General features: G+C 41.1%; 1 protein-coding gene across 3 annotated transcripts in view; it reads left to right on the forward strand.

Annotated features, from left to right (window-relative positions):
• Positions 1-27,924, forward strand: part of palld (palladin, cytoskeletal associated protein) — a 94,608-nt gene that overhangs the window by 16,026 nt on the left and 50,658 nt on the right. For 2 of the 3 annotated variants that reach the window (XM_060866822.1, XM_060866824.1), the window contains exons 2-3: positions 26,459-26,634; positions 26,801-26,867. In XM_060866822.1, coding sequence (XP_060722805.1) covers positions 26,459-26,634; positions 26,801-26,867 — 243 coding nt within the window. Of the gene's footprint in view, positions 1-14,444; positions 14,555-26,458; positions 26,635-26,800; positions 26,868-27,924 lie in introns of those variants that run through there. The other variant, XM_060866825.1, reaches the window with a different exon arrangement.

Here is a 27,924-nt window from a genome sequence, read left to right on the forward strand (position 1 = left end):
TACCACGGGAGCCTGTGCCTATCTCAGACGTCATTGGGCATCAAGGCAGGATACACCCTGGATGGAGTGCCAACCCATCGCAGGGCACACACACACACTCTCATTCACTCACACAATCACACACTACGGACAATTTTCCAGAGACGCCAATCAACCTACCATGCATGTCTTTGGACCGGGGGAGGAAACCGGAGTACCCGGAGGAAACCCCCGAGGCACAGGGAGAACATGCAAACTCCACACACACAAGGAGGAGGCGGGAATCGAACCCCGACACTGGAGGTGTGAGGCGAACGTGCTAACCACTAAGCCACCGTGCCCCCGTTAACATTCATAGAATTTTTATTTATTATTACTTTTGTCAGATTAAAGTTTTTTCTGTGACCATTGTGAGTTTTTCTTTCATTGACCGAAGGGTACCAACAATTTTTGTCCACGTGTGTACACAAATGAGCATTTTGTCAAACCAAAATGGCACAATGTCATACTAAATGCAACATAACTCGAGGTCACACACATTCTTTAACGAACCTGGGCTTTGAACGCATCATCAGTGGCTCCACCTCTGAAGTTTTGAAGAAACTGCTCATTCTGTTTGCTTACCTGCTGTTGTTCGGTTAGCAGTAGCTCACAATGATGACATCATGTCCGAAGCATTGCTTTAATAACAGTTCTGGTGGTTTGGGGTTTTTCTTCCTGTGTGTGTTTGTGTTTGTTTTGAGCTGTTTCTCCTGGTACCATGTGATCCACAGTTTAGCAGCGTCTGTGGATCTGCTGTAAAGTTCTACAACGAAAATACGAAAGCGCTGTTGAAATTTCTGTACAATGTTTCATTTCATTAAAACCTTCACAAACGTCTGTATACTTATACGAATTGCCAGAAGATCCACAAAGATTTGAAACCCTTGCAAAATTGTCTAGCCAACGTTATTATCTAAATGCATGAGAATTAACATCAGCTGGAGAGAAAACACCTATTTAAAGGGTTGGTTAAAAAAAAAGAAAAAATTCTAGAAATTCTAGATTTTTATATAAACTAAAAGCTAAAGATATGATCTTGCATTACGAACCTGAGCTTTTCACATAAAAAGAACTGCTATCTTTCAGTTAAAATATTGAATTTGTAGCTCTGTCCTCGCACTAGAAGATGCTGATGAACCGGTTTGGTGCTTTTGTGTTCTGGAGACTAAATTACTCTAACTTATTATGCACTAGACGTCCTGGAGACACTATTCACCAAGTATAACATATACAAAATCCAGCTGCCAGAATCTTAACAGAAAAAAAGCCTACTTTGTTTTGTTTTCTTTTAGAATTGATTGGTTTCAATGCCGGAGTTGAAGTGGCACTTGGACAATGGTGCAGCTTAGCGGCTTACATTGTGTTCGAGTTGTGCAAGAGCCTCTTTTCAGCAGGACTGTTCTTTGTTGATTTAGCATTTATGTGTTTTAGTGTTTGGCTAAAAGTGGACTAGTAAATGCAAAGACTTTCTGGAGTGATATTTACTTGAAATAAATGTATTTGATTTGTTTTATTATGACAATTTTATAGCTACAACCTCCACCTACAACTGCTACTGTTACTTCTACTGTTGCTACTACTGCTACTGTTACTGTTAGTACTACTACTACTATTGCTACTAATACTGTTAAAGGTGGGGTCTCCAATATTTGAGAAATGCTTCTGAAACCTGCGTTAGGCCACCAAACAAAACAAAAAGCAAAACAAATGTGTAGCCAATGAGCAGAAAGGGGCGGAGAGAGTGTTCAGTGTGCATGTGTACATGTGCGCATATTCACAGATTGGAGTTTCCCAAGTCAATAACTCCTGAGTTAAACGCTGTTACTACACAAAACACGGTTGTAGCTGCGTCTCTACATTACTACGATAGAAAAGAGGTGTTATTTGTGTAGTAACAGTGTTTAGCTCAGGAGTTATTGACTCGGGAAACTCCAATCTGTGAATATGTGACCAACTTCCTGCTCCTTCAGTTCTCTCCAGCGCTGGAAAGCTGATCCTATATTAACACGTCCTACTTCTTACCTTATCGTAAGCCTTTCTTCTCTTTCTTTCTTTGTTTTTATCCTCCATGTCAGCGTTAAAACGGCTTTCTGCTGATGTCACACATGCGCACTGAACACTCTCTCCGCCCATATCGACAAGACACGCCCCTTTCTGCTCATTGGCTACACGTTTGTTTTGAATTTTGTTTAGCTTGTCGTCCCTACTCAGTTTTCTGAAGCATTTCTCAAATATCGGAGACCCCACCTTTAATGCTACTTTTACTGTTTCTACTTCTGCAGCTGTTACTATTACTGCTGTTACTACTGTTACTGTAACTAGTACTGCTGCTGCTCCTACTGTTAGTGATATCAATACAGTTACTACTACTACTGGTACTACTATTACTGATACTGCTACTCCAAATCCTACTCCTACCTCTGTTACTGCTACTCGTACTACTGCTCTTGCTGCTAAGACTTCTGCAAATGCACTATGTATGTCAATAAATATTAACCAGACTTACACAAAATCCTAACATTCGCTGACACATGCACGATGTCATTGTTTTACATTCATGCAGGTGTAGACTTACCCTGGGTGGAACCTAGTCATCTACACCCACCTGTTTTACAGGTGCGGAATTGTTGTATGGACACAGCAGCTGTTTGTCACAAGTTTAGTGTACCACGTACCAGTAGTGAGGGTTACATCACTTTTAAAAGTTATTTTTAATTTGTACAGGATTTATACTTTGACTTCATACTTTATAGTTTGACTTGCTCACGTTATTTATGTGCATTATTTACACGCTACAGTAGTTACATTCCATTAAGATAATGTAATTAATAGTGGGAAATAATCAGTTTTTACAATCTTCACGCTTTTTTTAAAACCAAGGATAGCCTGTAGCAATGCAAATATATGTCAGCTCTGCCATAAGCAGTGACCGATCACCTTGTACATTTTGACGATGTTGTTTTGCACTTGTATAGTTGTAGTTTGTATACTGTTTGTTAAAATTTTGTTGTTAAGGCAAATTTTGAATGTTGTTTTGCACTCTTATTTATTATTATATATTATTTAAATTTTATATTTAGTGTTAAATAGGGGGCACGGTGGCTTAGTGGTTAGCACGTTCGCCTCACACCTCCAGGGTTGGGGGTTCGATTCCCGCCTCTGCCTTGTGTGTGGAGTGTAGCGATTTTGGCTCGCAAAGCAAGGTAAATATTTATAAGTAATTATAACGTGTTATAGTGACTCCTAAATATCCTAACCTAAGCTGAAATTGACGGTAATGGAATTAAGGTTACACTTATTTGGTCTGTTCGTCCGGTGAACAGGCCGTGTAACCTTTATTAATTCTATGAGGGCGCTATCTTCCCTTTTACTTTATACCGTAATTTCAATTAAATTAACTTAATAGAGCATGTAGTTCAGACCAGATGTTGCAGGTACCTTACGTTTGTGAGCGATACTCAGAGACAATCATTTGTGGAACAAAAATATGGCGTTTAATGGAAGAGACAAACACAACATAAAACTAACTACACAAACAAACAAAAGAAATAGAGAAAACAAAGATGAAAATAAAACACAAAAAAGGAATTGAAAGTGGGGAAAGGGAGGAAGAGACTGGAAAGGAAGAAATTAGAAAGGAAGGAAAGGAATGGCAAGCTTAGACTACAAAATTAATCACACCCTGACTGGGAAATCGTCACAGAAACTTAAATTTACCTTACGATTCGATGCGAGATTCCTACTTGAAATACGCCTCTCAATTGATTGGTAAAGGGAACGGTTACTTGCATTGGCTTGCTGCACAAGAGTCCGGATTCAACAGAGAAATCTCTGAAGAGTCAGTTAGGGTGGGGTCAGATGTTCTTCCAAGTTCTCCAAGATCAGAGCAGTTGTTGTTATTGGAGGTGAAGCTTGCTGGAAGTTCCTTGAAGGAAGATGGAGTCGTCTCCAAGCTGGACCTTAAAAGGACATACAGCCTTAGAACAGGTATACATTAACATACCAGGATCGGTAATCAAAGTATAACTGATGTTAATCCAGTGTTGTGTTCTGATACCTAAATAAAATACACCCTTTTCAGGAAAGTAAGGAGCAAGTCATTTTAAGTCAGGCAAGCCTTAAAAGAAGAAACACATTACAACAGGGTTATGAGAGTAAGAATCTTAGAGTATCTTATGTACTTGTTTTATTAGTAAAAGGAATGTCCCATTGTGTTGTGTGTGTGTGTGTGTGTGCGTGTGTATGCGTTTGCAGGGGAGTGCGTGTGTGTGTGTGTGTGTGTGCGTGCATGTGTGTGTGTCTGGTTGAGGTCCCTATGAGTTCAATCAGAGAAACAGCGTGGTCTTATCTGGTCTTTGTGTAGGATCCCAGACCTCCTGGAGCCAGGTGTGTGTGACACTGTGGAAAGTGGCCCTCAATAAAACCGTAAAACTGGGTTGCTCATTGGTTGGTTGAGGAGTAGATGCAGAAGTTTAGGCTTGGATATGATTTGCCTTGGATATGAAATCTAAATGACTTGTACCAGACACTACAGTGTTTGCATGTTCTCCCCGTGCCTCGGGGGTTTCCTCCGGGTACTCCGGTTTCCTCCCCCGGTTCAAAGACATGCATGGTAGGTTGATTGGCATCTCTGGAAAATTGTCCGTAGTGTGTGATTGCGTGAGTGTGTGTGTGCCCTGTGATGGGTTGACACTCCGTCCAGGGTGTATCCTGCCTTGATGCCCGATGACGCCTGAGACGCCTGAGGCACAGGCTCCCCGTGACCCAAGGTAGTTCAGATAAGCGGTAGAAAATGAGTGAATGAGAGTGAGTGTTAAATAAATAATTGTTAAATGTAGTACAGAGTCTGTAGTCTATCTCACAAAGAACACCCGCCCCCGCGCCCAACCCTACCGCCTTAACTAACAAATTTTCTGCGGGAAACCCTGAGTGTCTGATCTCACTAATACCCTTGTAGCTGAATGATCACTAATCCCCAAAGACACACTCCTGTATATAGTGGAAAACTTTCACAGAAGAGTGAAGCTCATTATAACAGTAAACACAGGGGGAAGTAATCTGGAATGGGACGTTTAATAACACGTATGGATGTGATGGTCAGGGGTGCACAAGATTTAGGGATTTTTTTTAATTGAATATACAGTAATGCTGTTTCATGCTTGCTTCTCATGGAGCTCTGTACTTTTGTGCAAAGGGATATTGTAATGCAGGAAGAATGTTTGTAGGGAAATTTGTAAAGTTACAGCAAACAAAGAAGAACTTGTGAAGAACTTATGGTCAGATGTCCACATACCTTTAGCCATATACAGTACATAGTGTATATACAGTATAGATGTCCTGTAGCTAAAGAACATCTAAATCTGCCAGAGATACCAACACTTTGTCCAACAGACTGTTAGAAGTGGAAGGTAAAAATAATAAAAGAGTAAAGATGCTGGGGAACGTCAATGTGGCAGTGGAACAGATACGTTTCTCACTCTTGGGTATATTTCTCTGGAAGTAACTCATGTAATCTCCTGAGCTGGAAGGTGTGCTGAAATGGCTGCAGGTGTTTTGGTGGATGTTGTTCAGTGTTTTTTTTGTAATTCAAGCCAATTCATCATGGAAAATAATAAAAAAAAGAAAAAAAACAAACAACATAGCAACAGTACAAAACCAAAATAAATGTTCTCAGCTGAATAACAAGCCACGCCAAAACATGGGAAAATGCTGAGCAGGCAAACAAGTCCAATACAATAAAAATATAAGACTAAGAATAAGTATAAAAACAACAATAATACAATAACCAAAGAAAGTACAAACCAGAAATGTCCTAGATGAAAAAAGCCAACCTCCTTTTTTAAGTGCCTGTTGACTAGATTAGCCTATATAGCCTATAATTATAGCATGTGATGACTTGTAGGTGAGCAGAGGGTTGAAGGGGATTAGAAAGCACAGGCATTATTCATTCTTAAGCAAAGTCTCTGTTTTAAGGAGGAACAAAAATGATTACAATGCAGACAGGATGTTGGAAAAGTATGAGCAAGAGAAGAAGGGAAGAGTTTTTCAGGATCCTGGTCACATGGAGAAGCGGAACCGTGGTTCGGCAGTTCAGACAGATGTGTGAAATAGCGGTGAGGTGTGTCTGTATGACAGCTATACTGCTGATGACGGCAGTGTGTGTGTGCTTAGGGGTTAGACTGAATGTCAGGACCATTTCTAAAGTATGTACAAACACTCCAAGTCACACAACATAGACATGTTAAACATCCCCATACTGATACTCACACACACACACACTCAGACAGCATTCGTATGCGTATAGAGCACGATTGTGCTAACAGGCAAAGATGACAATGTGATGCCACACACACACACACTCAAACACACACAAACACACACACACACTTGTATCTTTGTGAGGTTTTTCCAAAGATATTTGTAATAACATAGCATAACATTTTGTATTAACATAGCATAACATTGCATAATGATGCAAATCTCAACACACACACACACACACAGGTTTGGTAGCTAGATGCACTAGTCTGTGGGTTGAACTCACAGCAACAATCTGACTGGAGAACATTCAGTTCTCTTGTCACAGCGATGTGACAAATTTAAGAAAAGTTAAACGTTATGTAAATACGGAGTGACTCAATCAGCGACTACCAATAGGAATAAAGACCGTAGACACTGCTGAATTTTGTGGTCACTGTCTGTCACAATCTCTGTGTATAAGAGGAATACTACTGTATACAAAACCTACTCATATACTCACTGTTAAACTTTCATGATTTATTTTAGCACTTGCAGCTGCATTTATAGTTAATCTTGAAGCACCTCAGCACTCAGGATTCCCTCATCCTTGGCCACAGAGACACTCCAGACGGCTTTAATCCAACCGATCGTGTTCGTTCCGTGGCTCCATGTTTGCATAACATCTGTTAAAATGTAAATGTAGCTTTCAATCAACATCTGCATCAACTGATACTGCTACTCTTCTTTGTGAGCTTTTCCATTTGTCCTTAAGAAACTTTCTCGCCACTGTTCCTTGTCTCTCTCTCTCTCTCTCTCTCTCTCTCCTTGTATCTATCTACTTATCTATCTATCTCCCTCTTTCTCTCTCCTTCTTTCTCTCTATCTCCCTCCTCCATTTCTCATAGCTATAAATGTCACCCATCAATCCTAATAAATGTCTGTGGAAGGGAGACTAGCCCATGCCTGGGTCACCATGATCCTGTCTTGAATTACATGCTTATTTACTTTTCTTCCATAGGACATGGAAAAGCAGCAGTAACGCTATAAAGTGCGTGCAAAAATGCACCGATTTACTGGAAACATGATAAGATTGAAAATGTGTCCTTATTTGACATATCTCAAATATTTTAAGCATTCTAATTTTTTTTTAAGTAAAAGCTATTATTTTGGGGGCACGGTGGCTTAGTGGTTAGCACGTTCGCCTCACACCTCCAGGGTGTGACAGCTCCGCCTCCGCCTTGTGTGTGTGGAGTTTGCATGTTCTCCCCGTGCCTCGGGGGTTTCCTCCGGGTACTCCGGTTTCCTCCCCCGGTCCAAAGACATGCATGGTAGGTTGATTGGCATCTCTGGAAAATTGTCTGTAGTGTGTGATTGTGTGAGTGAATGAGAGTGTGTGTGTGTGCCCTGTGATGGGTTGGCACTCCGTCCAGGGTGTATCCTGCCTTGATGCCCGATGACGCCTGAGATAGGCACAGGCTCCCCGTGACCCGAGGTAGTTCGGATAAGCGGTAGAAGATGAATGAATGAATGAAAACCTATTATGGAAATTTAGTGAAGTGAATTCCTGTTGCAGTTGGTTTATTATTCAGATCGATGTATCAGCTCTCAGGATCTGTTCACACGTCCAGAGCTACATTCCTTGTTGTTGTAACTGCACAACTTGCGCTGTAGTTACTGACTAATCGATAGTAGTTACTGAATAACATGCTTGAACATGTATATAAATAACTGGGTGAGTAATCCTCTCTGTAACTTTAACCGTTGCTCTTCCATCGAAAATGGAAAAGACTCAGGCCATGAGATGTGCTCTGAAGTTTCAGGGGGCTTCGCTGGACCGCTAGGCTGTAATTACACTCACGCTAACATCGGATTTAGACCGATGGAACCAGATTTACGGGTCGAGGTTGTAATACGGCCGCTAACGGCAACACCGAAGGCGCATGGGCCCTAAAAAGGGTTTCAGGCTGAGGTTACAGTTTTATTAACTCTTAGCTTAACGATGTACATCATAAAAACATGGCACTTCTGTAAGAGTCAAACAAGAGAGAATTATGTTTTACAGACATTTCAGAGTATGTGCCAAGAGACATACTTATCTTTAGGCCTAGGGGGTGACCTCAGCTCAGTGTGTGTGTACTGTACTGTATGTGTGAGTGAGTGAGAGAGTGAGAGAGAGAGAGAGAGAGAGAGAGAGAGAGAGAGAAATAATGATTTATGTATAAGTTTTAAAGCAGCTGGAAGGCCTTCTCTGTCATCTTTGAGAATGTGTTTTGTGTTGAGTGAATACGGATATAAAGATGAGTGTTGTGGTAATATGGTGTGTGTTTGAGTGTGTGAGTTGGCGTGTGTTTGTGTATGAGTGTGTGAGTTGGTGTGTGTGTGTGTGTGTGTGTTTGTGTACGAGTGTGTGAATTGGTGTGTGTTTCTGTGTGTGTGTGTATGAGTGTGTGAGTTGGTGTGTGTGTGTGTGTGTGTGTGTGTTTGTGTACGAGTGTGTGAATTGGTGTGTGTTTCTGTGTGTGTGTGTGTTTGTGTATGAGTGTGTGAATTGGTGTGTGTGTGTGTGTGTGTTTGTGTATGAGTGTGTGAATTGGTGTGTGTGTGTGTGTGTGTTTGTGTATGAGTGTGTGAATTGGTGTGTGTGTGTGTGTTTGTGTACGAGCGTATGAATTGGTGTGTGTGTGTTTGTGTATGAGTGTGTGAGTTTGTGTGTGTGTGTATGAGTGTGTGAATTGGTGTGTGTGTGTGTGTGTGTGTTTGTGTATGAGTGTGTGAATTGGTGTGTGTGTGTTTGTGTGTGTTTGTGTATGAGTGTGTGAATTGGTGTGTGTGTGTGTTTCTGTGTGTGTGTTTGTGTATGAGTGTGTGAATTGGTGTGTGTGTGTGTGTGTTTGTGTACGAGCGTATGAATTGGTGTGTGTGTGTGTTTGTGTATGAGTGTGTGAGTTGGTGTGTGTGTTTGTGTGTGTTTGTGTATGAGTGTGTGAATTGGTGTGTGTGTGTATGTTTGTGTATGAGTGTGTGAATTGGTGTGTGTGTGTTTGTGTGTGTTTGTGTATGAGTGTGTGAATTGGTGTGTGTGTTTGTGTGTGTTTGTGTATGAGTGTGTGAATTGGTGTGTGTGTTTGTGTATGAGTGTGTGAATTGGTGTGTGTGTGTGTGTGTATGAGTGTGTGAGTTGGTGTGTGTGTGTGTGTGTTTGTGTATGAGTGTGCGAATTGTTGTGTGTGTGTTTGTGTATGAGTGTGTGAGTTGGTGTTTGTGTGTTTGTGTATGAGTGTGTGAATTGGTGTGTATGAGTGTGTGAATTGGTGTGTGTGTTTGTGTGTGTTTGTGTATGATTGTGTGAATTGGTGTGTGTGTTTGTGTATGAGTGTGTGAATTGGTGTGTGTGTGTGTGTATGAGTGTGTGAGTTGGTGTGTGTGTGTGTGTGTGTGTGTGTGTTTGTGTATGAGTGTGTGAGTTGGTGTGTGTGTGTTTGTGTGTGTCTGTGTATGAATGTGTGAATTGGTGTGTGTGTGTTTGTGTGCGTATGTGTATGAGTGTGTGAATTGGTGTGTGTGTTTGTGTGTGTTTGTGTATGAGTGTGTGAATTGGTGTGTGTGTTTGTGTGTGTTTGTGTATGTGTGTGAATTGGTGTGTGTGTGTGTGTGTGTGTGTGTGAATTTGTGACTGCCATGGCTGTAGATTTCCTTTATGCTATTGCGTCTATTTAGATCTGTACATGACCTTTACACGTTCAACAAAACAAACAGAACACATTGTATATGGACATAGAAATAATAAACACAACAAACTGTATACTGCTAGAATCACATCGACCAAATTCTCAAATAACTATCATAACTAGGCAGATATACAACCAAAGCAAATGTCCCATCGCTTAGCTTCATGCCCGGTCGCTATCTTGGTTCAGTGTACAATCATCTGCCATTTGCGATATTTCAAATCTCAAAGGAAAAGTTTTGGTTTTCCTTCACCAGAACATTTCCTCATATATCCTCTTCTGAAAACAGAAAAACAGACTGCTCAGCTCTTGAGGTTTCATCATCACACAACACTTACTCTCTCTGAAGTGATGAACGATGTGTTTAATTTTTGGGCCCGCACTTGTATGTACTGTATTACAGATTTGAATGTTTGGTTTTAGGTTTATTTACATCCCTGGAGCCTTTTTAGAGGTCGGGTGGTTAAAGTTCCTGGATTAGCCAGAGATTTGTTTTTGTTTGTGTGGTCCCTTTTGCTAAGGGAGATGAGGAGGTTGCTATGGTGATTGCAAATAGCATGATGTGAAAGTTAAGTGAGGTGTTTTGTGGGTTCGGTTGTATAAAATACGATGATTAGAAGCCAAGAGAGCGAGGAAAACAGAATCGATGGAGAGGATCAAGCATGTGCATACGGTACACTCACTTTTTGCCTTGAATTAAGATTAGCATGACTTTTCTGTCATGCTAGCTAAGATGTAAAACTTTGGTAAACATGGGCTGAGGTTTCCAACTGAGATTTTCATAAAAAGTAACAACATAGAAAAAGAGTTTTTGACTTCCTTAATTGATAATCAAGAAGTTTAAGATGTTTGGTGCTAAGAAAAGTGTGTAGCTACCAGTTACAGCAGCATCGTGCAAACTGGATTTATATATAATACTGAATACTGGCTTGAAGCAACGAATCAGCATCGAATGTCATTTTACACATGCTTTAAATCTAACCACTTAAATGTTTTATGCTGTGAATGCACAAGACGTTGACTGACGCGACACAGATCTGGTATTAAGCTGAGGAGTCGGTTTATTTGCTTGAGAGCGTAAGTATAAGATCAGCAGATACTCAGAGCTGGATAAAGCAGAGCTCGGTACAAACTGTTGACTCAGCTTATTTGTCTCGAACCACGTCATGTGCTTCAGTAATCACTAAGAGATGTATTTCTGTGGTTTTTGATACTGTATATCTGATACGTTACCTTTAATCAAATGTGGCGGAATGCAGTGATCAGTTCTCTTTCCAAACCGCACCTATCACCTATCAACTATGAGCACTGCTCGACTGGTCGCATTACCTCTCAGGGTACGAGGAAGACCTGTAACAAGACTCTTCTTTGTTCTGGTAACTGGGTGGTGGAATGAAATGAAAGGAATGAAAGTCCTACCTTTTTCATAACGTATTTAAACTAGCACTTGTTTTTTCTTGCTATATTAGCTCCCCAAATGACTGATGCTACAGTATCTTAGTCCCTGACCTTGTGAACCAGTATCAATATGTGAGCACTGAAAGTTCCATAAAGTAAATCTTAATGCTGCCAAAACAGATGATGTTCGTTTGGTATTAGCCATAAAATGACTATACTTTGTGTGCAATAAATATTATACATGCTATGGTATTCAAATGATGCTCAAATGGTATAGACACTAGACATGTTGGGCCTACGGATTCAAGCTCTTTACACCAAATTCTGACCTGTGTGTTGCAGCACAAATTGAGACCCATCAGACCAAAAAATGTATTTTTCCGCTGTTGTAGGTTCAGTGTCTTGATGTGTGAATGCTTTTCTGCTCACCCCGGCTGTAAAGAGCGGTTATTTCAGTCATCATAGACGTTCCAGTCGGCTCGAACCTGTCACTCGTATCCGAGGCCACAGAACTGACGCTCAATTGTACCGTCCTGTGTAAACTCTAGTCAGAGTTTTTCTTCATTCTGATGTTTGTTGTTAACATAAACTGAAGCTCTTGACCTCTACCTGCATTATTGAATGCCTTGGGCTGCTCCCACATGATTGGCTGATTAGATAATTGCACTAATTTTGGGTTAAGGTTAGAAATATGGGCACTGACCACTGACGATTAGAAATCAGTTTCATTCTAACATACTGTAAATAAAGTCTATAAGTGGAACTCGAGCAGCATTGCAGATAATTTACTGAAAGTTTAGATGAGTAAACTTGGCGGTTTATAAGGATGTCTAATAGATATGATTGCATGCTGCTGATATGGCAGTGATCTCAACATTAACGTTAAGTGCTCAGCGCTGTAACCTCTCCGGAATTTACTGTGTTAGTCAGTGGCTGTAATTAAACAAGAGGTTTGGCCATCTGTCTGACAGAGACCAGGTGCTGCTGCGCCGATTTTAGACTTCTACCGAGGTGTCTATTTTAACCGAAGACCCAGGGGGTTGGGGGGTAGTGTTGGGGGACTGGGTGGGGGGTCTGTGGATGCAACCACAGATACTATAATTAGTGTGTTTGGAGTTTTCTATTATTTTCTATTAGCAGAATAAATAATTCTGTCAATGAAAAGTCCTCATAAGGATAGTAAGACAAATGTGGTGTGTGAGTGTGTGTGTGTGTGTGTGTGTGTGTGTGTGTGTGTGTGTGTGTGTGTGTGTGTGTGAGTGTGAGTGTGAGTGTGAGTGTGAGTGTGAGTGTGTGTTTTGACCCAGGCTTTCACACTGGCATGTGAAACAGAAAAGCTGCGTCAGAAGGCGAGGGTATTCACTCTGTCCACTGTGTTCGCTAGAGTCTGGATGAACAGAGAAAATTCTAGAATAACATTCAGACAAATCCCCATTTATACTGATCTTCATTATCCACTGACCTTTTGTGTTTAGACGGACAAATGTGAACAATGTGTGTGTTAATCCAACACCGTAGCTGTCAGTTCCGTGCTGGACTTTGTTCTATTTTGGCTTCTAACTGTGATGATCTCAGGGTTAAACTTTTAATACACACACACACACACACACACACACCCTCATATAAACAGCTAAGATCCAGTTCTTTTCAAACTGTTACAGTTAGTAATACAGTTTGTTATTAAAGATAATCTCATTTATTTGTAAACGAATTCATTCGGATTTTCGTATGTTGCTAACAGCTAATGTTGCCTCTTTCTGAATGCTAAAAAGAATACTACCTTGTATTACAAGCTTGAGATGAGTAGAAATGTCTAGAAATAGGGTTAATCGTACTGTATTTGGTTTACTGTAATCTTATAACGGGAAAAACTAGATCCATTTGACTTTATTCGTATGTTTACATGCGGCGCAGCAGCGGACAAGTAGTTTATAGACTAGGCAACGAGGTTTGCGTGTCGTTTTCTGTTTACATGACCGTGTGGTTAAAAAGTATCTTAACTTGCTTTATTTCTTGCTTTACTTTTTATTTCTGACAGCGGTACGACCCTTTTGTTCATTAACCGAAGTTAGTCATTATTTTAAGTCCCCGCCTCCTGTTTAATTTCATTGGATCTGCTTCTCTAACCAGAATACAACAGATTTCTCTCACACTTTGACGTTACAAAATCCATAAGGCACAGACTAAAAGACTAAACACAGACATATAGGAATGATTACGCATGCTTGCAGGATGACGAAGGTGTAACGGTCTGCATTATCTGTCTGTTTATTTCCACTGCATGAGTTAATGTCTTCAGTACACCACAAGAAGATGCCGTACTCTGAAGGTGTCAGCTGAAGTGCCCCTGGTGGCAATAACCTGATATGGAGCTGTGACTCTTTGCTGCAGAGTGAGCAGGAGGGCTTTTAAATGGATAAAGAGGAAGAGAAACAAGGAGATAGACGTGTTAATTGGAGAGAGAGAGAGAGAAAGAGAGAGAGAGAGAGAGAGAGAGGCCAAGAAAGTGGCCAAGAAAGTGTAAAAAAGCAAATGGACAGCAGCCAAAAGGTTATGGCTGCACACCATGTCCATCAGTGTTAAAAACCTTTATTTCTCTCTCTCTCTCTGTCTCACTCTCTCTCTCTCTCTCTCTCTCTCTCTCTCTCTCTCTCTCTCTCTCTCTCTCTCTCTCTCTCTCTCTCTGTCTCTCTCTCTGTCTCTCTCTGTCTCTGTCTCTCTCTCTCTCTCTCTCTGTCTCTCTCTCTCTGTCTCTCTCTCTCTCTCTCTCTCTCCCTCTGTCTCTCTCTCTCTCTCTCTCGCTCTCTCTCTCTCGGTCTCTCTCTCTCCCTCCCTCTCTCTCTCTGTCTCTCTCTCTCTCTGTCTCTCTCTCTCTGTCTCTCTCTCTAAATTTGAGAACTTCCTCCCTCCCAGCTCCCTCCACACACCACCACCCTGTGTGTATGTATGTGTGGGTGTGTGTGTGTGTGTGTGTTTCACTCACAGAGGCACTTAAGCTAGTAGTAGGAGTGTCTTTATGCATGTGTATCTGAGTGTTACAGAGGGACAAGTCAGCTCAAGCATTCAGATTCAGAGCGAGCACTTTACGGATATATAGAGCCTGTGCATATATAAGAACTTTTTGTTCGGCTAATCCTGCAGAGCGTGTGGTGTGGTGAAGTCCACAGGTGAGGGTGAAACTCTCTAATTCTTCTGTTTTCTCCTGTAGTTATATTTTCTTCTTATATATTTTTTTCTTCAAAATACATGAAAGATTACACTCAGCTGTGAAATATCTGCTTTCCCTCTTCACATTTTCAGGGTGTTATAAAGCAGACTGTAGACCTTCTATTTTTACTGCATGTGTGTTCGGGTTTAATGAATCGAGTTCATGTCAATGCCGTGAGATATAGATGCTGGAGGAAGTCGAGGCTAGTGATTGTAAACGGTGTGATCAGACCGGGTCTAATGTCTCCACACTGTGCACAAACTGGAATGGCAGAGGTGTGGCTGGTGTCACGTTCTGCTGTGGTATTGTAGTGATGAGCAGCTCGTCTGTCCGAGACAGCGACCCTCTCTGTTTCGTCTGCGATCGCATTCCGATTCTGTTTCTTATTCTGCGATGATACTAAAGAAAATGTGAGATCCACATCATGATACGTTTGTTAGACCGGAACGAAGGCCTTCATTAGCCAATTTAGCAAATGGTTTAAAGGTTCTCTGTGTTTCTCAGTAAACAAACAAAAACAAAAGTGAGCAGGGAATAAAAGTTAATTAGCATGCTGTCTCTGGTCTCTGGAGAAAATTACAAAGCAAATTAGTCTTTAAAACAGTTTCTTTCCTCGAGCACTTTGTAATTCAGCAGTTGCTGGGCAGCTCTGATTTGTGTTTCTATATGAGGCATCAGTGTGTGTGTTGTGTGTGTATGTGTGTGTGTCTCATATTTCTTTCTCTCCTGTCTGTCTCCACTGCCTCTATTCTTATCGCCTTTTCTTGACCCCCTCCCCTTTGACCCCTGTGTGTAAATGGTGTCTAGCGTGGAAACGATTTTTTTCTCCGTTTGCGCCGTAATAGTCGTCCCTCATCTGTCAGTAAATTGCAGGCAGATGAGCCAATTAATCTGTCCTGACCTTGTAAACATGTACACTCCCTAATGTAAGCGTGCAATCTGCTATACGCTTTTATCAGGCAGTGATTTCATCTCTGTTTATGTGGTAGCTTTTCTCATGAGCTCCATGGCTCTTATTTGTCTGAACCATCTCTCTTTTTGGATGTATATTTTGACCTTGCTGCTCTCTCTCTCTCTCTCTCTCTCTCTCTCTCTCTCTCTCTCTGTCTCTCTGTCTCTCTCTCTGTATCGCCATACTCTCTGATATAGTTGACAGCCTCCAGGCTGCATTACTTATGTTTCTGTGTGTGTTGAACCTTATGTTTTTGTGGACACACACGCACACACACACGCACACACACACACACGCACGCACGCATGCACACAAGCAGCCTTCAGAAAAGGAGGGTGAGCGACTTGTCCTAAGTTAACCTTGTTTTCAAGTTCAGGATTGCCAAGTCACATTATCTCAGGTTATTGCTCTAAAGTCTGAAGAGGTCGGACATCAGAGGGAGACAAAAAAAGTTCTTTTTTCCTCTCTGTAAACATCAGAGATTATGTTTTATCAGACACCGTGACACAGATGAGCTGCATATGGAACAGATTAGTGCGTAAGATCAATAGAGTTTAGCACACACACACACACACACACACACACACACACACACACAAACATTTCTTTCTCATCTCACCACACTGGGGTTATTCCAATACAAACCCGTGCTGCAGACACTCCGTTCTCTGACACAGAAAACCTTATTAAAGTGAATGTTTGGCACATCTGTTCAGCATCCTCCAAAGCATGCTTATTACTGTGTTTGTCAAAAATCTCCCTGGCTCTTGAACGCATCTCTCTTCGATTCTGACCGTGGGTGGAAACCTCACTGTGGCTCAGCCAGCCGAACGTTTCAGGGCATTTGATCTTTCATCGGAGGATGAATATGTATCGGGTCCGTATTTCTGGGTTGTAATTACGAGTCCTGCTTTCCTTCTTCAGCTCCAAGCCGCTCTCAGTTCCTGTGGTTTGCACTCATGACAGGAAAAGCACCAGTGGTAGACGTGCATAGATCTCGGTTGCAGTGGATTTTGTTTTTTTTATTTATTTATTTATTTTTTACGGACCTTGATGGGTCTGAGAGAGGATATGGCTTTGTACATGTGTGTTATGCACGTGCACTAGGGAGAACGGTTACACCTGAGCTAAAGGATGGAATTGTAAATTGCCCGATTGACAGATGCGTGCACAGACATACGGAAAAGACCTAATGTGCACGCAGACTGCAGCAACACCCTCTCTCACCTCATATTTTCTGCTCGACATGGAAATTTGAAATAGTAGGCTAAGTCACGGCCAAACCACACAGTCTCTCTCTCTCTCTCTCTCTCTCTCTCTCTCTCTCTCTCTCTCTCTTTCTCTCTCTCATAAATTCAGGGCACAAAAAAAATCTCAAAACGTCCTGAGTCTTAATAAGTTTATTCGGTAATTTCCCAGGTATGATGTTATACACTAGGGGTTTATATAAGTCACTGTTGCCTCCCTGGATATTTAAACACTGTTACTGTGACTGTTTAAACACTGACACCAACCCCGTCTAAATACTGACTCGGTGTGTATCACCAAGTGTACTCTCTGTACTGCAAGTCGAACTGCAGCTATAAACATGCACACGCATGAATGAATGTTCATTATCTTTGAGGAAGTTAGAAGCTTTCATAAACACACAGTAATTATCTAAAGTTAAAGTAATAATCTAAAAGCCATTAGCTCCTCCGTGCATAATACACATTGTCTCCAAGCAGCTTTACAGAAGTACAGAAATAGAATAAATATTTGGAAGTTTAAAATGAAGATATTATTTCTTACTAACAATTTTCTCTAACGATCAGGCCTGAGGCAACAGCGACAAGAAAAAAACTCCCTGAGATGATATGAGGAAGAAACCTTGAGAGGAACCAGACTCCGAAGTGAACCTCATCCTCATTTGGGTGACACTGGACAGGAAATAATGTAAATGTGAATAGAATGTCCTTATTACAACAGTGTGTAGTCTGGTGGAATGGTGCGACTAAGGAACTACAAGGTCAGCGTCGTTTCTGAGTTTATTACAGGTTTAACACTAATTTCTTCCTGACGAAGTCTTCAAATGTTCACTGATGAAGACCCAACAAAATCATGTGACTTCAGATTGAGACGCTTTACTGCAATATTATCCCGTTTCCTGCCTCTGCACACCTGTTGACTATGTTTACCCCGATTACCTCCCCTATGTATACCTGACATCTCGCGTGTGTTTGTGCTGAGTCCTTGTCTTTGTCCTGGTTTTGTCTCCTGTTTTTCATCTACTTGTTTCTTCTTTTCGTTTTGTATCTCAGTCACCTGGGATCAACTCAGTATTTTCATGTGTTTGTACTTCTGTTATTGTTAATAAATTCCCCTGTTTGTTTCATCCCAACACAAATAATTATATTTCTATTTTTATAGGATCAATCTTATTCTATTTTATTACAAAGGCATTTAAAAAGCATTTCATTAGGACTGAGTATGTTATTATTATTATTATTATTATTATTATTATTATTATTATTATTCTTGTAAATTATTATTATTATTATTAGTAGTAGTAGTAGTAGTATTATTTTAAATTATTATTATTATTATTATTTTAAAGTATTATTATTATTATTATTATTCTTGTAAATTATTATTATTATTATTAGTAGCAGTAGTATTTTAAATTATTATTATTATTAATATTGTTATTTTAAAATTATTATTATTATTAGTAGTAGTAGTAGTATTTTAAATTATTATTAGTAGTAGTAGTATTTTAAATTCATTCATTCATTCATTCATCTTCTACCGCTTATCCGAACTACTCGGGTCACGGGGAGCCTGTGCCTATCTCAGGCGTCATTGGGCATCAAGGCAGGATACACCCTGGACGGAGTGCCAATCCATCGCAGGGCACACACACACTCATTCACACAGTAGGGACAATTTTTCCAGAAATGCCAATCAACCTACCATGCATGTCTTTGGACCGGGGGGAGGAAACCGGAGTACCCGGAGGAAACCCTCGAGGCACAGGGAGAACATGCAAACTCCACACACACAAGGCGGAGGCGGAAATCGAACCCCGACCCTGGAGGTGTGAGTCGAACGTGCTAACCACTAAGCCACCGTGCCCCCCTAGTATTTTCAATTATAATAATAATAATAATAATAATAATAATAATAATTATTATTATTATTATTATTATTATTATTATTATTATTATTATTAACAATAATAATATTTAATTATTATTATTATTATTATTATTATTATTATTCTTATTATTATAAATTATTATTATTATTATTATTATTATTATGCAAATTCTATCTATTGGTAGCAGGTGTGAGTCACATAACGGTCAACATTATTAATTCTAACAATTTTTTTTATATTTTATTATTATTTTTACATACTTTTATCCATAATACAAATGTGGACATACCCAAAAACAACAACAATAAAACTCCACCCTGAATCCTGTCACATCTAAATGTCTCAAATTCCTCCTCTGTCCTTCTTTAACATCTCAGGATATTTAAAAATGAATCACTGGGATTGATTTATGTAAAACAATTAACAAACAGTTCCTTTGCAGAAATCGACTGAGAGGAAATAAGAGCCGTGAGATTTTTCTGAGATTACAGAAGAAGGAAAGGCCATGAGTGGCAGTAGCAGGATTATTACATGCAGTAATAACAAAGCAAATGTTTTACCACAAAGCAAATGTTTTACCACTTCATCACCTAGGAGCTTGTTAATTGACCCTAAAGCAAACATTTAATGTATGCTTATCGCTGTGGGTTTTTTAACTGCGTCAGTTTATTTTTTTAAGTGACTGCTGAAGAAGTCTAAAGTCTGAAGACTAAAAAGTTCCTTACTTCAAGTATTTGACTAAAATTGGGCTCAAATATCTTTTAAATTATCTTACAGTTTTCAAAATACTTAACGAAAAACATAATGGAAACATATCAGTTTAAAGTCACGTGATTAAAGTTTACATGCAAAACTTTAAAATAACATAAACATATTTGCTGTAACGTGGACCTGGGTATAAATAAGTAGACCTGGGTATTTAATATGCTAGTATAAAATAATAGTTTATATAATAGTTATCTTTTTAAAGATTTTTAGGTGTTTATAGTAAATACATACAGATTGTTCAGTCTGTGATTGTTACCGTGGTGACAAACAATCTACTTTCTCATGGCCTGTCAACGCCCCATGCCTTGGAGTCACTAATTATTGATGGCTTTTGAGTGCCAGAGTCATTATAAAGATTATCGTTTAAGTAATAGATATAAGAGCATGGAGTCGGTCTGTGGGAGTGTATGACGATGACTGTAAGCTTATTGTGTGTGTGTGTGTGTGTGTGTGCGTGTGTGTGTGTGTAGAGCCTACAACTTCCATCGTTCATCGTTCAACTTTCTTTCATCGAGTTTCAACCCTTTGAAAAGTACAAAAGGACAACATTTTGCAGAAAGATGAGCCAGTCAGTGATAAAGACAAACGAGTCGAGAGTTTCACTCTAAGGACAGCTCGAAGAGGATGAAAGAGCCGCGAGAAGATTGACGTCTAACGCCCGATTCGATGGAATCGTGCGAGCGCGTTCACTTTGTTCTCCACTTTCGGTGTCTAATCAGCAAAGTCATCAGAGACCACACCAACTTGCTGTCTGACCCGAGCAAACAATATCTTCACCACATCTCACATGCTGGATTTTACTGTATGAATGAGTCATAATTCTGTTTTACATTAAAACAGGCATGTTAGGAAGTGAGAGAGAAAGATGACCACATACAGAAAAATGAAAAAGGCAGTTGGATGGCGATCAACTGATGACCTTAGACTGTAACTGTCTCTGTTAATTATTAGAAAGAAAATAAGAAAAAAAAACTCCCCTTTCTCTCAATCCCTGTTTAAGACATCATTTTCTATTCACAACACACTTTTAGTGTTCTTCACCTGAGACTGAACAACACCTCTACCATCATCTGTCACAAACCTCCAATAATAGCAGCTCCTCACCGAGGCCTCTGTCTTCTGTCTACACGAGGAGGAGGTGTGGAGTTATTTTTGGACTGGTGGTGTGTGTTTGTGGCCAAATGGTGGCTCTTAACGAAGGCCTGGCTGTTGGATGGTGTGGGATTTGTTGAGTCAGCGCTCAAACACTTCCATCTGTCCTGATGCTGATGAGGAGTCTAACATTCCCACGGTTACTAGAAGGTTGTGGATCCTTTGTTTTTCCAGCTATTTGTTTTTCACTTGACGATCTTGTCCTTTACGGTTCACCCGATGAAGTGGAGATGTACTAGCCTAATGGTTAAGCTGTTGGACTACTGATTGGAAAGTTTTAATTTCGATATCCCAGGTCCATTAATCTGCCATTGCCGGGCCCCTGAGCAAGGCCCTTAACACAGTTGTATAAAATGAGATAAAATACAACCTGCTCTGGATAAGGGCGTCTGCCTAATGCTATAAATGTAATGAAGAACAAAGTGTTAGCATCTTCTTCAGTGCTGAATTGGTTCAAGGTTCTCTTTGCTGACATGCCACTGTACTAATGTTTAAAAGGTGTAAATGATGTCCCAATAATTTCCCAGGAAGTGTATGAGACCTAGTAAAAGTCTTTTGTAATTATGGGGCAAGACAAGAAGAAAATGTCAGTTAACCACATCAGACTTCCTGGAATTTGGATTCTGGCTTGCATTCCTGATTAATTATTGTTGTTTTGTTGTTCACAGTGCAGAAAGACACGAACTTCATTTTCACCTCAGTGTGTCTGCTTACATATCGTGTTATAAGAATCCCTGAACAAAATAGTTTTTAATTGCTAATATAACATCATTGAACAAAAAAAGGATCACTCATTCATTTTCTACCGCTTATCCGAACTACCTCGGGTCACGGGGCGCCTGTGCCTATCTCAGGCGTCATCGGGCATCATGGACGGAGTGCCAACCCATCACAGGGCACACACACACACTCTCATTCCTCACACACTCACACACTATGGACAATTTTCCAGAGATGCCAATCAACCTACCATGCATGTCTTTGGACCGGGGGAGGAAACCGGAGTACCCAGAGGAAACCCCCGAGGCACGGGGAGAACATGCAAACTCCACACACACAAGGTGGAGGTGGGAATCGAACCCCCAACCCTGGAGGTGTGAGGCGAACATGCTAACCACTAAGCCACCGTGCCCCCCAAAAAAGGATCATTTATATATGTCACGGGCGCGGGGATAAAAATGGACCCAAATGCAGGACAGCTAAACAGAAAAAGGGATTTAATAACTAAAAAGAACACGAAACAGGACACAGACAAAACCAGACATGAAGACAACATGATTCCGCGCTGCTCAACTAAATAATACAAATAATCATGACACATGAGGGACAGGTGTGCAGAGGCGGGGCGGAAAAGACAAGGGCAGGGCAGATACGTGAACACGAAACAAACAAAAGGCACATGGCCAAAGTCCAGGCAGAATCCTGACAATATATAATTAACATACAGATTTGCTCTTTCAACTCTTTTACCCATAGGCCAAAAACTGGAATTTGCTCCTGTTTGGTTGGGTCCATGTTCAGCTTTGAATGTTTTTTTATAATGTCCCACTTTAAAGTGGTGCTTAATATGAAACTAATATGAAAGAGGACACTCAGAGTTTTGAGAATCTCAAGTTTTTGTAAGTATTTCTGCTTTTATTTATATAGAAAGGTTTTAAAAAACATTACTGTTTCTTTCTTTTTTGCACAAATGTTTCTATCTTCAAAGTAAACAGTGATATCAAACCCATTTCCCCTCTCCGAGATGCCCCAAGTGCTTCTTCACAAGCATCTAACATTTGAAGGGGTTAGCTCCAATCGCTAAATTTCTGTGTAAGTTTATCTAACACAGGGGGAAAAAAACACGTCCCACACTGAAAGCAAACATACTGTAAGTCCTGACTTATTTTATATCAGACTTGCAGCGATAAAATAATTCATTTGTTTTTACTGAATGAAAATGAGGGGGCACGGTGGCTTAGTGGTTAGCACGTTCGCCTCACACCTCCAGGGTCGGGGTTCAATTCCCGCCTCCGCCTTGTGTGCATGGAGTTTGCATGTTCTCCCCGTGCCTCGGGGGTTTCCTCCTGGTACTCCGGTTTCCTCCCCCGGTCCAAAGACATGCATGGTAGGTTGATTGGCATCTCTGGAAAATTGTCCCTAGTGTGTGATTGTGTGAGTGAATGAAAGTGTGTGTGTGTGTGCCCTGTGATGGGTTGGCACTCCGTCCAGGGTGTATCCTGACTTGATGCCCGATGAAAAATGAGGCCCCGCCTCTAGAACCACCCCTGATTCTATAATACTATTCTGTATGTGCTATACGGAAAAAAGGTTTCATCTGTCACCTTTCTGAATGGATCTGCCAAACTATACAACAGAGCACGTTCCTTTCAGTACAAAGAAGAGAAAGCTAAATCCGTCAGGTGGAGGAGATGGTTGTGAGTGCAGGTGAGGTTTAAATCATCGCACAGGCTCCTCATAGGCACAGGCTCCCCGTGACCCGAGGTAGTTCGGATAAGCGGTAGAAAAGCGGTAGAGTGAGAGAGAGAGTGAATGAAAATGTCCCAGAAGTCCATTTCCATTCACCAGTGGAACCAAACAGAGTGTTGAGGCCGAGGCGAGTGGTTTAATGAGTCGTGTGTTAATCAGTCTGATTTGTGGACATACTGTAGCATCAAGAGCCAAACCAAATATGTCCACAATATTTATGAGCTGATTTATACGAGATGTTGTGGAATGTGTAAAATCCTTCACTCTTTGAGAATTAGAGATCAGATAACATGACAAATCTCTTCACGGTCTTACAGATATCCAGGAAATTAACTTAAAACCGATAAACTATGCTCATAAAGTTTGATAAGAATGATGAAGAGAGGGGAAAACCGTCTGATCTGAAAGGTTCCACGTTACTGGGCTTCTTTAATAATGTTCTGGTATGTTCTGAGCTTTGCCAATTCTTCTAACAGCTGTTTTGTCTGCTGTTAAGCCTACAGGCCTGATAAAATATCTTTAACTGTGTGTGCATTAGTGTGTGTGTGTGTGTGTGTGTGTGTGTGTAAAGGGTACAGAAAAACTCTGCTTCCCGTAAGTCTTGGTTCTTGTACCCTTGAGCTCTGTCAGAGACGAGCAGGTCTACACTTTTGACAGGTGTGTCTCCAGAGGCTGCGATATATAAATGCAAAAGGCCATCGCAGGTCACTGGTTGGTGTGTGCTACGTTGTGTTTGTTTCAGCATGAAAGACTGTCTGAGTGTGAGTAAAGCGCATACACGTTGTCCTTTATGATTCTCAGAACGATGCGTCACACCGAAGTGCGGAGTCTCCCAGGCATGTGTGTGAGACACCTGGATGTTTTCCACTGCCATCTGCACACATAAATCTAGTCGTCCCTGTCACTGTCTGAATACCAAACAAATGTGTCATGATTAAGCACCGTTAGCTTTCAGAGAAACTACAGTACGTCGCAAGAAAATGCTTAATGTGAAGATCAGAAAAAAGCAACGTAAGAGAAAAAAACCACAGCTATTAGCGTTTAATTGAGTGGAAATTGTCAGCACAGCTGGCGGTACGTTAATAAAGCTAGATAAAGCTCAGTCTGAATAGGTTTGAGCAACAGACAGTGATTATTCATTGAATGGCAGCTGATCACTGAGTAGGAATAAGCACAAGATTAGAAATATGAAGCCTGTATTGTGGCCATGTTTCCCAAAAACCATTGGATATGCAGGTCTATAAGGGTAGATGAGTGTAACCTGGTTGTTTTTTTGTCTCCTGATTTAGTCATTTGCTTTGTTCTGCTCCATTCTAAGTTAAAGAAAATACAACAAAATGCTTATATTTTGATTGGATTCTATCCAGTGGCGGTTCTAGGATTTTTCTGTAACAGGGGCCGTTAAGGGGCCACATGTTACATTCAGGGGCCAAGTACAGGGTACATTCAAGCACACAAAATAATTTATTCAGTACAGTGCAGATACATTTCGGCAGTCATTCGTTTTTCAAACGATCGAGTGCCGCCAATTGTTTGGGGGTGGAATTGCATCTGTGATCGTTGTGAAAAGTTCTCCGGTTGCTCTTCTTGTCGACGATTGATGGAAAGGGAGCCAATCAGGGGCCGATCAGATTTCAGCAGGTGCCAGGGCCCCTGTGGCCCCGCCTCTAGAACCACCCCTGATTCTATAATACTATTCTGTATGTGCTATACGGAAAAAAGGTTTCATCTGTCACCTTTCTGAATGGATCTGCCAAACTATACAACAGAGCACGTTCCTTTCAGTACAAAGAAGAGAAAGCTAAATCCGTCAGGTGGAGGAGATGGTTGTGAGTGCAGGTGAGGTTTAAGAAGGCTCAGAATTCGTTCTCTGCATTTAACCCATCCAAAGTACACACACAGCAGTGAACACACACACATCGTGAACACACACCCGGAGCAGTGGGCAGACATTTATGCTGCGGCACCCGGGGAGCAGTTGGGGGGGTTTGGTAATTTGCTCAAGGGCACCTCAGTCGTGGTATTGCCGGCCCGAGACTCGAACCCACAACCTTAGGGTTAGGAGTCAAACTCTCTAACCTTTAGGCCACCACTTCAGCAAACAATCGAAAATTTTTTGCAAGAGCAAATTCAAAACCAGGTAGGTAATCGGGTTATCAATAAATACCAATAGCGAGACAAATCCAAACTAGTCAAAGCCAAGAACCGACAAAGTCAAAACCAGAAAAACACAGGCAACTTCAAAGGCGTTGGGTAGGGATTTATAGAACCACCAACAGCCTCACCAATCCAGCCAATGACAAAAACAGACAGGGCATGTTCTAATAGATGTTCTTATCAGAGGTTGACTGTGCAAACTGCCAAAGATGCCCAGGTCAGAGGGTAATGAGGTGACCCCACAAACCACTCATAAGGCCACCGTGGCTTGGTACCTCGAGCCCGCCCATGAAATTACACCATGTAAGGTAGACCATATCTTGGATATCTTAACTGGCAGTTCAGGACCCCATCAAAAAGCCTGAGCGAACACATCAGGTGCCTTAAAGGGAACGTTATATCAGGTTAGAGATGATAGTGGGGCAGATGATAGTCACACACCAAGTCACATGATCACAATCACCTACACTTGATCTAGTGTCTGTTGTGAGTACTGTCGTTTTATGTTGTCGTATCCATGCCGTGCTCATGTATATTTCATTCATTCATTCATTCATTGAATGAATGAATTGAATGATCCTCCCCGGTCCAAAGACATGCATGGTAGGTTGATTGGCATCTCTGGAATATTGTCCGTAGTGTGTGAATGAGTGTGTGTGTGCCCTGTGATGGGTTGGCACTCCATCCAGGGTGTATCCTGCCTTGATGCCCGATGACGCCTGAGATAGGCACAGGCTCCCCGTGACCCGAGGTAGTTCGGATAAGCGGTAGATAATGACTGAGTGAGTGAGTGAGTGTAACATCACACCATTTCTCAGAGATATATGGGCGCCTTATCTCCGGTATTTTTTTTTTCTTACTTGTTTTAACAACCTCTGTTACTCCTCTCTATTTGCTAACGTATGAGTGTTTGCTGAATGTTCACCCAAAGCGGTTCAATCGTTCTTTAAGGAACCCCACAGCTGTAACCCTTCCACTTAAAGCAAACAGATTTTCTTTACAGTCTTAACAGTCGCAGCCACTTCAACATGTCTCATCAATAATCACCGAGCGGAACTTTAAGGGACTAAATATTTGGTTTTGTGGATGTTGAGGAAAAGGCAGTAATAGTATGCTGTCATAAAGATCAAAGATTGACCTCCTGGTGACTTTGTCTTTGGCTATCGTTTGACCCAGTTGGCTGCTCATCACAGCTAACCCTCCCTCGTTGCTCTCTTATTGGCCAGGTGGTTCTGTGAGGGGCGAGAGCTACACCACTGTCCTGATATTCAGATCTGGCAGGATGATGACCTGCACACGCTGGTGATTGCCGAGGCTTTTGAGGACGACACGGGCAGGTACACTTGTGTAGCCTCCAACGCTTTGGGAGCAGACAACACCTCTGCTGAGGTCTACATCGAGGGTGGGGATCTTGTGTAGACGCACACATTCATACACACATTTTTATAGTTGTATACTGATGTATTATAGTCACCCTCTCTCTCTATTCTTCTCTCTCTCTCTCTCTCTCTCTCTCTCTCTCTTTTTTTTTTTGCTCATTTGCTCACATATTCACCCACCATCCTCAGGAGCCTCATCTTCAGACTCAGACGGGGAAGGATCCACGTCCAAATCTAAGTCAGGAGCCATGCCGCAGTATGTGATTCAGTATAACCACTATAACCTCTGATAATCCTGACATTTAAACCAGGCTTATTGCCCTTAAAACTAATTCATACTTCTAATAACAGCTTTGACATATCGTCGCTGTCGGGCGGAAACCTCGTATGTCCAAATTTGTTCAATTTCATATTTTTTCACGTATCGATGCTATTGGTCAGTCCCCACGTGGGTCTGTTATTTTTACAAGTTATTAACCAATCTAAAGTCTTGAAAATAGCTTGAGCGCAAATCTCATAACTCCATTGGACACTTCAACTGTCCACCTCTTCCTCACTCCGCGGGAGAGCTTCACGGCATATTTCTCCTCAATAAGAGTCGCAATGAATCAACACGTCTTCTGAGGTAACTTGACCCCCGCTAGTTCTGGTGCTCGTCTGAGGACAGGAATTTAGCGCAAGACAATCCACTGCAACGCGGACTAAACCCTGTGCACTGCAGATAAGGTACGGCGTTTTTTTAATTTCCTGAAAAATAACGGTTTTGGAGATACGAGGATTCCGCCCGACAGCGACGATATGTAACAGGCTTGCAATTTCTTTCCAATAAAGCGGTGAAACACTAAGCCACAATGTCAGAATTCTGTGACTACACATGAATAAATTCTAATCCTCTTATCTTTCCCTGAATCACTTTATTTCTCTGTCTGTCGCTATTCGCTGCTGATGCTTAAGCCCTCTTCTTTCCTGCCCCAAAATCATTTCTTTATCTTACCCTTTTCCTTTCCTCAGCCTTTTCCTTAATTGTTGCAACTTTGGCCCTGCATCTAAATGATATCACGTCACATTGCTCCATGAATATTCTCGACTGTTTCTGGAGTGAGTGTAAGAGTGCAGTCAGACCACACAGCAAGTACAGCAGAGAAATCACACTGTTTACATTATAATTATTTTCCTTAAACCTGCTGTTAACTTTTTTTTTGTTTTTGTTATCATGATGTAAGTCTTTTTTTTTTACATCAGATTATTTTGTGAATGCTTATAGGAACTAGCAGAGTGTTTAGGCTATGCTATCCTACTCACAAGTTACTCGA

This window comes from Tachysurus vachellii, chromosome 3, assembly GCF_030014155.1.
Source record: "Tachysurus vachellii isolate PV-2020 chromosome 3, HZAU_Pvac_v1, whole genome shotgun sequence".
NCBI lineage: Eukaryota > Metazoa > Chordata > Actinopteri > Siluriformes > Bagridae > Tachysurus > Tachysurus vachellii.